The sequence below is a fragment of the Neolamprologus brichardi genome, chromosome 23 (genome assembly GCF_056152115.1).
Source record: "Neolamprologus brichardi isolate AB-2024 chromosome 23, ASM5615211v1, whole genome shotgun sequence".
Taxonomy (NCBI): Eukaryota; Metazoa; Chordata; class Actinopteri; order Cichliformes; family Cichlidae; genus Neolamprologus; species Neolamprologus brichardi.
In genome coordinates this window covers 17293393-17310015 of record NC_142125.1, presented here as the reverse complement: position 1 = coordinate 17310015, position 16623 = coordinate 17293393, and the positions used below count along the sequence as shown (strand labels likewise).

At 37.9% G+C, this 16623-nt stretch overlaps 1 protein-coding gene across 1 annotated transcript; it reads left to right on the top strand.

The window, feature by feature from the left end:
* Window positions 1–1319: 1319 nt before the first annotated feature.
* Window positions 1320–10351, top strand: cdk15 (cyclin-dependent kinase 15). Its single transcript, XM_087836017.1, has 13 exons — window positions 1320–1532; window positions 3181–3318; window positions 3405–3499; window positions 4608–4687; window positions 4777–4871; window positions 5340–5402; window positions 5511–5634; window positions 6311–6431; window positions 6503–6596; window positions 6710–6773; window positions 8572–8620; window positions 8798–8940; window positions 9139–10351. The coding sequence occupies exons 1-13, from the start codon at window positions 1350–1352 to the stop codon at window positions 9249–9251; spliced, it is 1362 nt and encodes a 453-aa protein (XP_087692143.1). The 5' UTR covers window positions 1320–1349; the 3' UTR covers window positions 9252–10351.
* Window positions 10352–16623: the final 6272 nt, after the last annotated feature.

Sequence of the window (16623 nt, the reverse complement as noted above, 5' to 3'; positions counted from 1 at the left end):
AGTGTGGGGTCACTAGAAAAAGCAGATGTCTGTTGTTAGACAACTTGAGGTTAACCCTTGAACAAGACCTTTCTCTGACTAGTACTATTTTGTGTCACACAGTATTGATGTATACGGAGAGACTATAGAACTGGTTCCGTATTGACACTAAGAAGAGACCTTTGTTTGGTGAAGTCATTCATATCTTGCCACAGTCAGTTAATGAGTCTGTCTTCATGTTTGTGAGGATTCTGAAAGTCAGCTTCTTTGATGACCATTTTTATGCCTATGCAGTGGAAAGGTCAAACTAATATGAACTGATAACACTGGCTGAAATTTTTTATTTTCGGCCTTTATATATAGTGACAAGCTTTGATACTGTAGTGTCCCTCCGACAGAAGACAGAGACAATCAGTGTTCCGGTTACCGGTGTTTATTAAGAATAGTAACACAGAACGCCAAAACAACAGGGAAAAAACGTGCTCTCCAGAATCAAAGCAAACCCCCCGACTCTCTCCTTTTTTCCGCACACACCCACCACAACACTCTCTAACGCCCGAGCCCCAAACACTCTCAGCCAACCACACGCATGCTCTCCTCCAGACTCTCTGTCATTGGTAGCTGATCTGATTGACAGGCCAACCGGCCTCTAGACTACTACACATTCAAGGACACTCAGTAAATCACCATGCTGCCGGTGTGGTCCAACTATGCCATGAGTGGCAATTCTGAACACAAAACACTGATAACACAATAGTCAATTAACTTGTAACCCAGTGTGTTACAATACTAATTTAAACCCAAGGTACAAAATTGTATAACCTGGATGCTATATTTGCCAAAATGTAAATATGTTTTTCTGTTTGCACGCAACTGCACATTTGTTGAATGTTGACAATTTGTTGAAGATGACAACTGTTACCTTTTAAAAACTTGCATTCATGTATTGTCTGGACATGATTATATCAGAACACACACACACACACACACACACACACATATATATATATATATATATATATATATATATACATACACGCATTACTGAGAGTTGAAAAACTGTCTAAAGTCTTTCATCTTTAATAAAATGATCAGCGTTCTGCTTTTTATTCTTTATTTGTCTTTACTTGTTGACTTGTTGTTGATTGGGATATTTTTGTTTGTTTGTTTTTAATATGAAAAGCTTCAGTGATGGTCTGTGTCCACCAGAGGGCAGCAAACACTCATCAATGGACCTGTTGTTTTACCTTCTGGGCACAGTGAGGGGGAGGAAGAGGAGGAAGGAAGAGTGAGGGTCATGGGACCTTGTTTACTCGTCCTGAACCATGTGAGTCATATGAGACGGAAAAGAGGAAGAAGAAGGTGAAAAGATGGAGGAGCTGTCCCGGCGGGCGAGGGAGGCCGGGCAGTGGGTGAGAAGGTGCTGTTGCTGTGCCGAGGAAGAGGAGGATGGTGAGGAGAAAGGTTATGACGAAGATGAAGAAGAGGAGGAAGAGGTGAAGATGGAGGAGTTGAACTTCAGGAAAAGTTCAGCTTCACTTCCGTCTGCTGAGGTAAAACATCAGCTGCTGTAAAAAGTGCAATTATTTCATTTTATTTATCATTTTTATTTATTATTTTTTTTACAGAGTAATCCTTTTGTTGTGATCTATTTGACATGTAAAATCTGTTATAGCATGTCGTAACTTTTTACAGTGGGTATGCTGTCTCGATTTAAAATATGACGTTACGTCCATGCAACACATTAATTAAAAAAAAATAAATATATATACATTATAATGATAATAATGGATTGCATTTATATAGTGCTTTTCGGGGCCCTCAAAGCGCTTTACAATTCCACTATTCATTCACTCTCACTGGTGGAGGCAAGCTACAGTTGTAGCCACAGCTGCCCTGGGGCAGACTGACAGAGGCGAGGCTGCCATATAAGGTTTTATTGCATTTTTTATTTACCATCCTTTATTTCTTTTTTTCTTAACTGTATTGATCCCACAGGGGAACTTTTTGTTTTACAGCAAAATGATAAAGGGTAACAATAGTACAGTCTACAGTACACAACAAATAACACAGCTAAATAAAAGGGTCACAGGTGACGATCTTATGCTGTGAGAGAGTGCAGGAATTTATAAACTTCCAACAGTGATGAAAAATAAAGTAATGTAAAAATGAAGACTGACGTTGGTCAAGAGAGAAGAACAAATTGCATTAATAAATATATAAGAAAAACAGCTGCATGAAGGTTTAATACAAAGTATGTTTATGATCTAATGGTAGACAGGTTTGTTCACCTGTGACAGAATGAAGAATCATTGTGCAGCTTTATAGAAAACAGCAAGAATGATTTCCTGAAGCGAGATTGAATCAGTCTGAAGGAGAATGAGCTCAGAAGTGTGGAGTAGGTGTGATGGTTGTCCATGATTGAGAGCAGCTTGTTCAATGACCTCTAACCTTCACTGACTCAAATGTCTCCAAATTCTGACCAATGGTGCTTGCAGCCTTAAGGATCAGTTTGTTGATCCTGCAGGTTTCTCTGGCACGGATGGCACTAACTCTCACAGACTAGTAGAAGATCGCCAACATCTTGCTGCTCACATTAAAGGACCTGAGCTTCTTTAGAAGGTAGAGCTTGCTCAGTCCCTTCTTGTAAACGGCATCACTGTTGGTCCTCCAGTCTAGTTTGTCATTCAGGTGAACATCCAACTACCTGCAGCTGTCTACTGTTTCCACCTCCTCACCCATGATATTGATTTTGGTCACAGTTTTTCTCCTCTGGAAGTCAACCACTGTCTTGTTTGTCTTGCTGACATTTAGAAGGAGGTGATTTCTTCCCGGCCGCTCCACAAAATTCCTCACTAGCTCTTTGTAGTCCGACTCCTGCCCACCCTTAAAACACCCAGCCGTCCCAGATAACTTCTGCTGGTTTCACTGTTGTACAGGAAATCTGATCCAGTATTACCAACCACCACCTCAGACCACCTGAGGCCTCTCTGACAGACAGTCAGCAATCCAGGACACAGTAGAAGTGTTAAGTGGTATATATGAGTCACCACAGGTGGTGATAAGACAATTTTAGGTAGTATTGATTGGTTGAGGATTTTCTTAAGCTGGTATTGAGGTTTCAAATGATCTTTTGAGCTTTAAAGGTAGTATTAACAATCCCTTATGTGTACCTGATGTGGTCTCGTCTGTGTGTCTTAGCTGGATTCGGACTCATCCTCCTCTGGCTCTCAGTCTCACTGGTTCCACACTCTGCAGGCCCGTCGGCTGAAAGTCCAGCGTGGGCGCAGCAACAGCGACCCACTGAGAGGGGAGGGCAGCCGGGAGCCTCTTACCTGGGTCAGGGCGCGTATGGCATGATGTTTGAGGAAACATGTAAGGCGGTGTGATGCTTGTATGACATTTAGTGTGTGTGCTGTGATCAGAAAGCAGGTCTGGAGTTTGGGGCAGCACACTCGTACCTGAGTCTGGAGAAACTGGGTGAAGGAACCTTTGCCTCGGTCTACAAAGGCATCAGCAGGTCAGAGCTCACCGCGATACAAGTCAAACACAAACAGCCAATGAGATTGTGGCTTAAGTTTTAATCACATTGAGTCTGAATGTTGGTCACAATGTGCAAAAAACAAGAAAACATCTCCCTGTGTTTAATTTTTAACAAGTTTTTTACAATGAGTGTGAATGTTGATTAGTATACAGCGCTTTGAGTACTCCGGGAGAGTAGAAAAGCACTATATACGAATCAATCCATTGCGGGGTGGCTGTAGCTCAGGAGCTAGAGCAGGTCAGCTGCTGATTGGAAGGTTGGTGGTTTGATCCCTGGCTCCCCCAGTTTGCATGCCAAATATCCTTGGGCAAGATACTAACCCTGACTTGCTCTCCAATGCATCCATCGGAGTATGAATGCATATGAATGATAGTTAGAAAGCACTCACTGTATAGATAATAGTGTGAATGGGTGTGTATGGGATGAATGTGACATGTTGTATAGAGCGCTTTGAGTACTCCAGGAGAGTAGAAAAGTGCTATATAAGAATCAGTCCATTTACTTTTTTATTGTTAGATATTTGACAGATGTTTTGCTAGGATTACTAAAGTTATTGTTAATGTTTATTTTTTTAACAGATACTTAACATTTTGGAAAAATTCGTAAATGTTTTATTAATTACATTTTTTTTTTCAATCAAATGAGTTTATAAGTATATAAATATTTGTTATTATATATATTATGCATTAATATATATTAATTGGCCATTTCTGTTATGCTGCACATTGCACATTTTAAAAAGAATGTTTAATTTTTAACTTCAGCAGTTTATCTGACATGTTATTAGTTTAAAATTTGTAATATTTACATTAATTTACTGGACATACTGGACATTATAATAGAAATGTATACTTTATTGATCGTCTCGGGGAAATTCCTTTCTGCATGTAACCCATTCACTCAGTGAAGCAATGGGCAGCCACTGGGCGCCCGGGGAGCAGTGTGTAGGGACGGTACCTTGCTCAGGGGCACCTCATTCAGTGGATGACCTGAACTATCCCTGCCCCATAAAATCTTCCTCGTATTTTAGCAATGATCGATCAGTGATAAAGTGTTTACTGTAAACATTTCTTCTTCTGTGGAGGATAAACGGGCAGCTGGTTGCCCTGAAGGTGATTCGTATGAAGACGGAGGAAGGCGTCCCGTTCAATGCCATTAGAGAAGGTGACCAATCAGATCACTGGTTAAGTTTTTAATAGTTTCAGCAACATGTGCATAAACGTGTGTGTGTGTGTGTGTGTGTGTGTGTGCAGCCTCTTTGCTCAAACGTCTGAAACATGCCAACATTGTCCTCCTGCACGACATCATCCACACCAGAGAGACACTCACTTTCGTCTTTGAGTACCTGGTGAGAAATCTGCTGTTCAGTGCTCAGTGTGACCTGAAGGAGGTGCTACTGAGCACTCACCAACACACACATACACACACACTTCAACCAAAGTCAGAACAAAATTTTAAGGCTACAATTTTTAGCACTCACACATTTTATATTTTTTTCTTTTAAATGTTTATAAAGTTTTACAATTTTATTTTAATGTATATATTGTTTTTTTTGTTTTCATTCTGATCTATTTATTTGTTAATATGAGGGTCATTCCATCTCAGATCACCATCTCTGATTTGTGTAGAACATTTATGGTATAAGGTTTGAACATAAATTATGTTTTATGTAAAATTTCTTACAACAGTCTTACAACAAACCTTTTATGATATTAACATGATGAACATGAGTATCTGAATAAAAGAAAAGCTTCAAATTTTCTGTGGTCTTTCTTACCATCAAAATGAAGTTTAACACCAGAGATTGTCTCTGCAGCAGACAGATCTGGCCCAGTACATGATCCAGCACCCTGGAGGTCTACGCTATCACAACGTGCGGGTACGTCGCTGCGCTCAGCAGCAGACAGCCGGGGGTGCTACTGTGTCATTCCAGCTGTGAGCAGCACGCCATGAAATGTTTAACATGGCTCAACACTGTGTGTTTCAGATCTTCATGTTCCAGCTGCTGCGAGGTCTCTGCTACATCCACAGCCGCAGGATCCTCCACCGAGACCTTAAGCCCCAAAACCTGCTCATCAGCTACCTCGGAGAACTCAAACTGGCCGACTTCGGTGAGAACCAGCTCAATGCTGCAGGGCAGAAGTGGAAATATGCAAAGATTTAGTCAGCAAGGACCTGTAGGAACAACAGATTTGTAAAATAACCTAGTTGGAAACAAAGCGTATAGTATAGCTTTATTTTGGAAAGAGCCATTTCTCTGTAATAAACTCTCTTTTCCAAAGATGAGTGATTTCTCGATCAGATAGATTTGGTTTTTTTAATTATTTTGTTGTTTCAGCAACATTAAATTTAAAAACTGTACTTTTGAGTTAAAATATATATTTATAATTTTAATAAATGACAAATTAAAAAGGCATGAACATTTTTTGTATGGGAAAAATATCGAACCGTGACACCAAAGTATTGAACCGAACCGTGAATTTTGTGTATTGTTGCACCCCTAATATATATATATATATATATATATATATATATATATATATATGTATATACACATTACATTTTTTTTTACATTTTTAAAACTATAAGGCAAAATAAAATAAAATTAAAGTTAAGTGCTAACCAAAATATTTTTTAAGTATGTATATCTAAAAGTCCTTCCTGGAAATGTTTGAAATACTTAAAGACAAGTGATTTTTTTTAAAGCAGACAATTTAAATAGTTTAAAGTTTAAAAAAAATACAAAATTAAAATGTTTTTTTCAAATGTTTTCTGGTTCTGGTGCAGGTCTGGCTCGGTCCAAATCCATTCCCAGTCAGACCTTCTCTTCGGAGGTGGTGACGCTGTGGTACCGCCCCCCTGATGTCCTGCTGGGATCCACAGACTACTCCACAGCTCTGGACATGTGGTCAGTACCGATTATTCAAATTCAGCTGACGGCTATGACTGTGTGAATAAAGTTTGCTGTTTTTGAATTAGGGGGGCTGGGTGCATTTTCATAGAGATGCTGCAGGGGGCGCCAGCATTCCCAGGAGTCTCTGATGAGTTTGAGCAGCTGCAGAAGATCTGGGAGGTCAGTAACACTGTTTATATCACTGGTCCACGAAATAATACTACTTTGTGAAATTACACTGTAATAATACTCACACTAAGTACTAATACTATTAAGATGATGTAACCCTGCAGGTCCTGGGCCTCTCCTCTGAGGACAGCTGGCCTGGTGTCAGCCTTCTACCCAATTACAGACCAGGTACGTTTAGATAACGCCTCTGACACATGCAACTCTCTATTTAGTGTTTTTGTTTTTGTTGTTATTTCACAGTTTTAATATTTAAATACATTTTTTAGTCCTATATAAACAGGCTGATTAAATCAATGATGTTTTTGTGAAGTTGGCATGAATTTGTTTTGTAAACATTCACAGTTGTTCTGTGGTTCATTAAGGGTCATTACTGTGCAGTGACTCAAAGTTTCCACCGGGAGGCAACATGTCTCCACGTTTCCTGTTTTAATAGTTTTACTCAGATTAAAATGAGATGATTTCTCAGACTTTGAGGCGGACTCTGCTCTGCAAGTCTGACAGGGTCTCTGATACACAGTGTTGGGAAGGTTACTTTTAAAATGTATTCCATTACAGAATACAGAATACATGCCCCAAAATGTATTCTGTAACGTATTCCGTTACATTACTCAATGAGAGTAACGTATTCTGAATACTTTGGATTACTTAATATATTATCATGCTGTTTACAACTACGTGAATGTACTATTGCTGTGATTTATTACTGTTACTGAAGGTCCGCGGCTCCGAACCGTAGTAAAGGGACCTCTGGCTAATACGGTGGGTTCTGTGTCGGGCTCGTAGCTGAAAACTAGCTTTACTTTGTTGTCTGGGTCAACTTTGCTAGCGAGAGACAGAGAGAGGCGTTGAAAGGCTGCTCCAACGGAACGTATTGTTTTTGGAGGAAAACACGAACACTGTGTACAGTCAAGTCTTAATAGCTTACTTACAACTGGGCTCGTCAGGCACTCTTCTTGGCTGCAGTGGTTATTATTATATTTACATGCTTCCAGCTCCCGTTTTTGCTCGATGACAGCTCGTACTTTTCCTTTTTCTTCCTCCCTCGCTCACAGACACATAACGTGTATGGCAGTCCATTCTCCCTGCAGCACGGACTACACTGCCTATGATGCTACATTCTTTAGAGCTATACCGGTAGCATTCTGCCTATTAGCTTAGCACAACAACAACAAAAAGGCCTCTCTCACCCAGGAAACACGCAGAGAGAGAGCGTCACCCTGTAACCATGGCAACCGTTACGCTGCCACCTGGAACAACAGAACGTAGCTGTCAAACAAAACCCAAACAGGCCTGACCCGCCACAATATGAAACAGGGAAGTACCGCCGTGTAATCCATTTATTTCAACAAAGTAACTGTATTCTAAATACCACCTTTTTAAACGGTAACTGTAACAGAATACAGTTACTCATATTTTGTATTTTAAATACGTAACGGCGGTACATGTATTCCGTTACTCCCCAACACTGCTGATACATCATGTGGGTGTGAGAAGATGAGAAGAAATTAACCACAGAGTGAGATCAGTGGTTGAGCTGCTCATGAATCACTGGATAAAGTCATTTTTTACAGTAAACTGTAACTTCAGGCCAACCCACACAGAGCTGTAACATTAAAGATCAGGCTCCCCCAGGAATTCACACACCACCTTTAGAGTGATGAGACCTGAGCTGTTCACAGTGATAACACACACTTTTAGATTCAGTCTGACACCATTTAGTTCTCATGTCATCCCAGAACAAACCTCCACAAATCCTTCAGAAACCTGAAAAGAAGACAGTTTAAAAAGCTGCCTGAGAGGTTTCAGTGATCTGTTGACATATATTAGGGCATCAATGACAGACTGCAGCTGTTTCATTCCCCCAAAAATAATAAACGTAGGCTAAAAACCAGCTAAAGTGCAAGTCATGGAAAATTTTTTAGATCCATGTTAACATTTGCTAATTGTGTGTTTTTATTTTCCATAGAGCGGTTTCTTTACTCAGAACCAAAGCAGCTTAGGACCGTTTGGAAAAGGTAACTTGTATATGGGCACACACATGCTAACCTGCTAACACACTAACTAATGCAAACATTAGTCACATGACAGTCCTTCATCTGTGCTAACTGTAGACAGTCCAACAGTCCACATGTACATCAGGTTAGATCACTTGACTCTGTAGTCCTCCATCTGCCTGTGTTGATCTGGATCAGGTTGGAGCAGCTGCCATATAAGACCGAGGACCTGGCCCAGGAGATGCTAAAGGTGGTCCCTACAGACAGGATCTCAGCTCCGGACGCCATGCAGCACCTGTACTTCAGCACACTGCCTCCTCCCATCATGCACCTCAGAGACAGTAAGAACTCACTTACATGTTACCATATTGCAGCTAAACTTTAAAGAACATATTTTCTGTTAATTCAGCACTCATCTAGCAGCACTTATTTGAACATCCAACATAGATACATTATAGATGTATGATCATAAATCCTTTTTTAACAAAAAGCTGTTTAAGGCTTAAATTCATTTTTTTTTCTCTTTCTTTCTTTGTCAGCTGTGTCCATCTTTAAGGTTCCTGGCATTCGTCTGGAAACGGAGGTGAGAGACATCTTTAACCCTGGGCGCAAGGACAAACCCTCTCTGCTGCCCTCTGCTAAATTCTGGTGACTGAAAGCTCATAAGCAGCGCGTCAAGATCTGTGGAGTGGAGAACAAACCCAGATGTCTCTCTGAAGACACAAACTGGACTTGTTGTTTGCAGTTCAGTTTGGAGAGTCTTTCTGGTTTAAATAAAGATGTGTATATCAAACTTTCACTCAGATCGGCTTTTAAGATCTTATGTAAATCTGATTTCTTGCCAATGTACATATAAACCGTCCCTGCAGTCTTCTGTTAGCATTCATTAGCATCTGTTAGCCGCAGACTAACGAGTCCCATGAAACTCCTCATGAATTTTGAATGAAGCTTTATTAATAAAGCTCCAGGCCAACCTGCACTGAGAGACACAGCGTGTTTCTGTATTCTGACTCTAACTGGAGAAAACTCGACCTCTGAAACTTTGTTAGTCCTCTGATACACAAACAAGCCAACAGCTGAGAGAGGGGGGCTACCGGATGGACCTGATTTAACTGTGTTTACCTCTGACTGATGATCTTCCCCTCATCCCCTACCTCACTGACACCTCACAACTTGTCACAGCACTGTAACAATACTAAAAATTAAAAGCATAATTAATATAAAAATAATAATACTAGAACATGTGGGTTTTTATGTTTTTATTGTGGGCAGATTTTGGTTGTTTTTGTTTTTTATTTTCTTAGAAAATAATTTAAAATAAATTTTTGTTTTAGCACTCCAACAGATTTGAGGCAGTCCAGGGTGTACCCTGGCTCTCACGCTATTGCTGCTTTTCCATTGCCACCTACTCGACTCAACTCGACTCAGTTTCAGTCATTTTCAATTAAGTTTGAGTGCCACCTCAATGTGGGTTGGATCATTGAAGCAACGCAGGCCAAAAGACCTGTGACATTATTTTTATGCAACGCAACTCAAGAACAAGAGGACATCTCAGTGATGGTGCTGCTTAACTGATGGTAATCATCTGCACCTCATAGATGGACCATGGAGTCATCACTCGCTGGCTAATTATTTGCATGCAGTCTGTTGACACCACACCGACCCCGACTGAGCAGGTACTACCACCAAACCAAAAATTCTAAAAATTGAGTGGAGTCAAGCTGAGTCAAGTGGGTATCACCCGTGACCCACCCTGAATTGTATAAGAGCAAGAGAATGGATTTGAACTTCTGGTGATTTTTGTGGTGCATATCCTACAGTTTCAAGACAACAATTGTGCTTTTTTTGAGGTGTTACAATCCAGTTTGATTTTCACTGTTTTTGAAACATTGCGCTGATATAAAATATTTCAAGTTATTTTTACAGCGTAGTTTTTGTAATTTGTTGAAAGAAGCTGAATTGTGGAGGCAGAGGTTGTTTGTTTTTTTTTGTTTTTTTGAGTCCTTCTCCTTTTAAGGCTGCATGATCATTAATCTCCCACATTTACCAATCCATCACCTCTTCCTTCCTCATGACCACCTGATTTTTATTTCCTACCACTGACTTGATGTTTGATAATTGCATCTATGTGGGCTTGAACATATTCCTTGTTACTCAGATTTATGCAGATGTTTGAAAAAGCTGAACATGTAACAGATTAAAAAACAAAAGTTAAAGATCATGGAAAACAAACAAGAAAGAACAAAAACAAACTCAAGTGTATAAAAATGGGTTCAAATTAATAATACATTTTTGAAAGATACTTTGATTTTTTAAATATTTAAAATGACTAACATTAAGAAATAAAAATTAATGAGGATTTCAGTGTCATAATTCAGAACATTCAAATGTAGAAGTAGCTGAATTACAGATGATTTCCTGCAAAGCAATTTTCAGAGTAAACACTGTGGAACACACACTGACTACATGTTAATTAAAATACATTTTGGATTTATTTTGTGAATAAAACAAATGATCAGTTCATCACTGAATGTCCTGATATCCCCTTTATCATTAAACAGTAAAAAAAAAAGAAAAAAAGACAAGAAAATAATTAATACTAACAACTTGTATCCATCATTAATAATTCATCTTTCTTGTTACTCTTCGCCCCAGTTTTCCTGTGCTTTAATTTGACTAAATGCATTTACATCCAGAGAGATTTAAAAAATATATTTACTGATGCGTTCATTCATTTCCTTCCACTATTAAACACTGAGCTCACAGGAGGAGGTAAGCAACCACTTACATCTACAAACAAACCCTATTCAGAAGCTGCTGGCATGATGGATAAAATGTAAATAACAACAATGATTTCCAAATTTCTTAAACCAATATTTTATCCGCACAACACAGAAAATATATAAAATGTTTAAAATAAGACATTTTACTATTTCCTGAAAATGTTTAGCTGATTTTGAATTTGATGGCACGTCTCAAAAAAACTTGTGTTGCTGTTTGGAAAACTAAGTGGTTGAAAAAAAAGATTTCACAGCTCTGTAAAGTTGGACAAAGATTCACCAATCTGCAAAAATCCAGAAACACCACTGTCCTCTGTTAAATCATTTTATGGATTGTTCGAACATACTTAATAATAATTATATATACATAAAGATTATAATAAAAAAAAGGATGACTTGATTTTTCACTAAGTACAATGATAAATAAAGAAATGGTCTGATGACTCTTCAGGCTCAACAAATCCAATAAACACTAACAGTAGCATCCTTAGTGGGACTATTTTCATTCAACATAATGAAGTTAGCCAGTGATAAGTTAACACACGCTCTTGGAAAAAACACAAGCTTATCCTTCAGTTATTTGCAGCTTGTATTAAAGTGTTTCTCCCCAGACCATGAGAAAAGTATTTGAGAAGAAAAGTTAAAACAGTGAGTAATGTTAAAGAGGATATATGCAGTGTTGGGGAGTAACGGAATACATGTACCGCCGTTACGTATTTAAAATACAAAATATGAGTAACTGTATTCCGTTACAGTTACCGTTTAAAAAGGTGGTATTTAGAATACAGTTACTTTGTTGAAATAAATGGATTACACGGCGGTACTTCCCTGTTTCATATTGTGGCGGTCAGGACTGTTTGGGTTTTGTTTGACAGCTACGTTCTGTCGTTCCAGGCGGCAGCGTTACGGTTGCCATGGTTACAGGGTGACGCTCTCTCTCTGCGTGTTTCCTGGGTGAGAGAGGCCTTTCTGTTGCTGTTGTGCTAAGCTAACAGGCAGAATGCTACAGGTATAGCTCTAAAGAATGTAGCATCATAGGCAGTGTAGTCCGTGCTGCAGGGAGAATGGACTGCCATACCCGTTATGTGTCTGTGAGCGAGGGAGGGAGAAAAAGGAAAAGTATGAGCTGTCATCGAGCAAAAACGGGAGCTGGAAGCATGTAAATATAATAATAACCACTGCAGCCAAGAAGAGAGCCTGACGAGCCCAGTTGTAAGTAAGCTATTAAGACTCGACTGTACACCGTGTTCGTGTTTTCCTCCGAAACAATAAGTTCTGTTGCAGCAGCCTTTCAACGCCTCTCCAGCTAGCAAACTTGACCCAGACAACAAAGTAAAGCTAGTTTTCGGCTATGAGCCCGACACGGAATCCGCCGTATTAGCCAGAGGCCCCTTTACTACGTTTCAGGGCCGCGAACCTTCAGTAACAGTAATAAATCACAGCAATAGTACATTCATGTAGTTGTAAACAGCATGATAATATATTAAGTAATCCAAGTATTCAGAATACGTTACTCTCATTGAGTAACCTAACGGAATACGTTACAGAATACATTTTGGGGCATGTATTCTGTATTCTGTAATGGAATACATTTTAAAAGTAACCTTCCCAACACTGGATATATGTTGTTCTCATTATTTCTATTAGTGGATTGGTGGAATGCAAAGAAATGCATTTATAATGACATTTATGAAAAAGCCCTGATACAAATGAGTCTTTACCAATCATTTAAAGGAAGGCACTAATGAGGTGAGCTTGCAGTTTAATTTCACAACCCAGGAGCTCTGATAGTAAACACTAATCACCTTTTATCTTTGAGCCTGAACACGGGACAGTTAACAGGTGGCTGAGGATCTGCCCGAGAGTCTGAGTTTGAGTATATAATCTGGGGCTAGGCTGCAAGGGCTGGTGTCCTGCAGGTTTTAGATGTGTCCTTGATCTAACACAGCTGATTTAAATGGCTAAATTACCTCCTCAACATGTCTTGAAGTTCTCCAGAGGCCTGGTAATGACCTAATCATTTGATTTAGCTGTGTTGACCCAGGGTGATATCTAAAACCTGCAGTACACCAGCACTTAAGGCCTGGAGTTGCCCACCCCTGCTGTAAATGAATGAATGAAAACATGTACCCTCACCTGTGTGTTGATTGTGCCCTCAAGATTTTACAAGCATATTTTACATGAGCAAACAGGTTCAACAGAGGCTTGATGCATTTCTGAACTACTGCACAGAACTTTTGTTTTATATGAGTTTAATTTTAAAGAAATAACAAACATCCACTCATTAATATCAGTAGACAGTTTGCAAGGTTGGAGAGGTTTGTTGAAGGTGTGGATTGTGAAATAGAGCCATGTGTCATCAGCATAGCAATGGCATGAAATGTTATTTTTCTATAAAATGCGGACACATATATTAAAAAAAATGACATCACTAATAGAAGCAAAACATTCTAACTGGTAAGCCATCCCAGATATAGAAACCCAGTACTGAAGCATCTTCATCGAGATTTTATGGTCTATTGTACCAAAGGCTGTACTTCAGTCAAGTAGCACAATAACAGAACACCAGTAGTATCAGTTCAGTATCATTGGTTACCCTAAAAAGCACAGTCTCAATGTTAGCGAATTCTATACACATTTATTCTTGTGTTGCTATCATAGTTTGTTTATTTGTTTCTAAGGTTCGATAGGAAATATTCAAATGTAGAGAAAAATCTTTAAAAAACAAGATTAAAAGGTAACTTTGGCAACCTAACAACAAAGTGTGGTGGTCTTATATTTAAATTAGCTAGGTTATTAGTTAGCTATGATAACATCAAAGAATACCTAAATTTATACTTTTACTCTTTGTTGATGTTTAGAGGCCACGACAGAAGCACAGCCTTTTCATTTATTAGAAAGCCTTATCACTGCCTTCAAAGATAAGGCCTGGTTTACAGTTTAGCTTTGTTAGTCAATGGTGCCTTTTTTTCTCAAAAAGAAAAACTTTGTTTTCAACTTTTTGGGTATTTGACAGATTTTGCAGAATTTGTGTTTTCCTTTTTTCTTTTTTTGTTTGCCATCTTTGTTTAACATTTATAGATCAAAGAATTTAAATTAACATTTTTGTTCACAGCAACAAAGAAAAAGTTTTATGAAACTTTTTCTGTTGACCTGTTTTGATCGAGTTCATATGTAAATGTAGGATTAGTAGTCAACAGAAAAACACTGTTCTGACTGACAGGATGTCAGATGTACATTTCCTACTGACGTCTGATTGATTGGCAAGATAAAAGAGAAAGAAGAAGGTGTTTGTGCATATTTAACTCTGTTTGTGTTTTTGGACATTTGATGAGAGAAATTTGACTAATCCCATCATTAATAAATCAAAATGCTAAGCAGCCTTTGATATCAAGCCTCTGAAGACAAGTACCCTGGCAAGTTTCACTTGTGTTGTTTTTCTTTGTTTTCTCCTGATAAACTTTCTGTTTCAGTTTGTGGTGTTCTCCAATTTTCGCTCGCTGCTAATATGAAGTAGAACTGAACATGAAACATCATAAAGGCAGATTTGTTTTTTTTTGTTTTTTTGGTTTGGTTTGGTTTTTTTAATATGGTAAGCTGCTTCGTTGAGCAAACATGGACTTATAAAAATATTTAAACTAAACAATAATGGTATGTTTAATTTATATTTAAAAGCAAAAAGCATTGAGCCCGCCCTTGCTGTAGTGACACTATGTGTTTCTTTTCTCTTTTTTTAAATTTTTTTATCATTAGATAATACCAAAATTTAGAATTGTTAACATTTGCATCACCACATGAACAGACAATTAATGTCCATGTTAAATTAATAGAAACTAAGAAGCTAAAAGTAAAAGAAATACTAGCTAATAGCTTTGCTGCATCTACTGCTTGTTTTTAGAAGTCAAATATACTCTTCAATAAAACAATATTGCTAGTTAGCTGATTTTATTAAATGAAACAGCTGCTTGGCAGAGTAGTTATCTTAAAAAAAATCTGAGTTAGCTGCATTTAAATCACATAATCAGCTCTGCTTGTTTTTTTCAATTATGAATCATTTTTATATTCTGACGTGACTACTATTCTTTGAAATACCCTGTATTAATTTCTTTAGATTTTGTGCACATTGAAGTTGTTATTATTTTGCATTGATGACAATGATACCCAGATTTCAACCAGATGTAGATTAATTCTTTGATTGTATCTTCACTGTTTCACTCAAACATGATGGAAATCACCTGAACACTGCAGTTTACCAGCTATTTGTGTTTTATTGACTCTTAATTACTCTCATGTGTCTTTTTTGTTTTACACATGCAACTCATTTTACATTTTCTTGGACGGTATATTTATTTTAGTTTTGTTACCTTTCCTTTTCTTTGTTATTCTCCTGACAATTTATAATTAAAGTTTAGTAACAATCTGGACTCTAAGCTTGTTGTGATGGCAGCAAACATCATGTGTGTCTCATCAGACTTTATTTAATCATCTTTAGATTAGATTAGATAAGACTGGGTCTTATTCACAGGGGCAGCAGCCATGTGTTGTCACTGTAAGCAGTTAGCTGAAGTGTCCGTTTAAATCAGATCACATGAAGGTTTTTAGAAACATGACCAACAAGATGAGGACAGGTTTGCAGTCAACACGTTTTACACATGCTTTGTATGAATAATATCAAAGTGTGCTGCATTTATTTTGAAGGAATCACAGATTAAAATAATTACAGAGAGCTCATATCTTTATCGAATTTAATTTTGTTCTTTTCATTTCATATTTTAATGACTTACTGTTGAAATGTTTCTTTGCTGTATTTCATTATTTTCCATTGTTGTTCTAATTTTTTATATCTTTTTAAAAATTTATTTATTTGAGTTTTTTCCATTAAAACTTTTCCCTAATTACTATTAAAAAATGTCACTCTGCTTTAATAAAAAAGTGGACACACATTAGTGACCTTGTAACAAGTCAGTCCAAATAGTTTCTGACAAGCATGTTTGTTGAGTGAATAATTAACGAAAAGATTTTCATTTTTCAGTCCTGTCTGTTTTTTGTGTCATTTACCATGTACAGGTTGTGGTTAATGAACTTACTGATATAGGTCTAAGGACTAAAGCCCCAGTAAATATTCCAAACTTGATTGGTGATTTTCATGTTTTAAAAATAACTCTTGTCCACAAAGAACATTAAAACTAATCAGTTTCAGTGTGACTGTGTGTCTGCAGTTTGATTTATAGTATACAGACACAC

Coding starts and splice junctions, on each gene's coding strand:
- cdk15 (XM_087836017.1), top strand. CDS start 1,350: ATGGAGGAGCTGTCCCGGCGGGCGAGGGAGGCCGGGCAGTGGGTGAGA. Junction 3,319..3,404: donor GCCGGGAGCCTCTTACCTGG/GTCAGGGCGCGT, acceptor TGCTGTGATCAG/AAAGCAGGTCTGGAGTTTGG. Junction 6,432..6,502: donor TCCACAGCTCTGGACATGTG/GTCAGTACCGAT, acceptor TTTTTGAATTAG/GGGGGCTGGGTGCATTTTCA.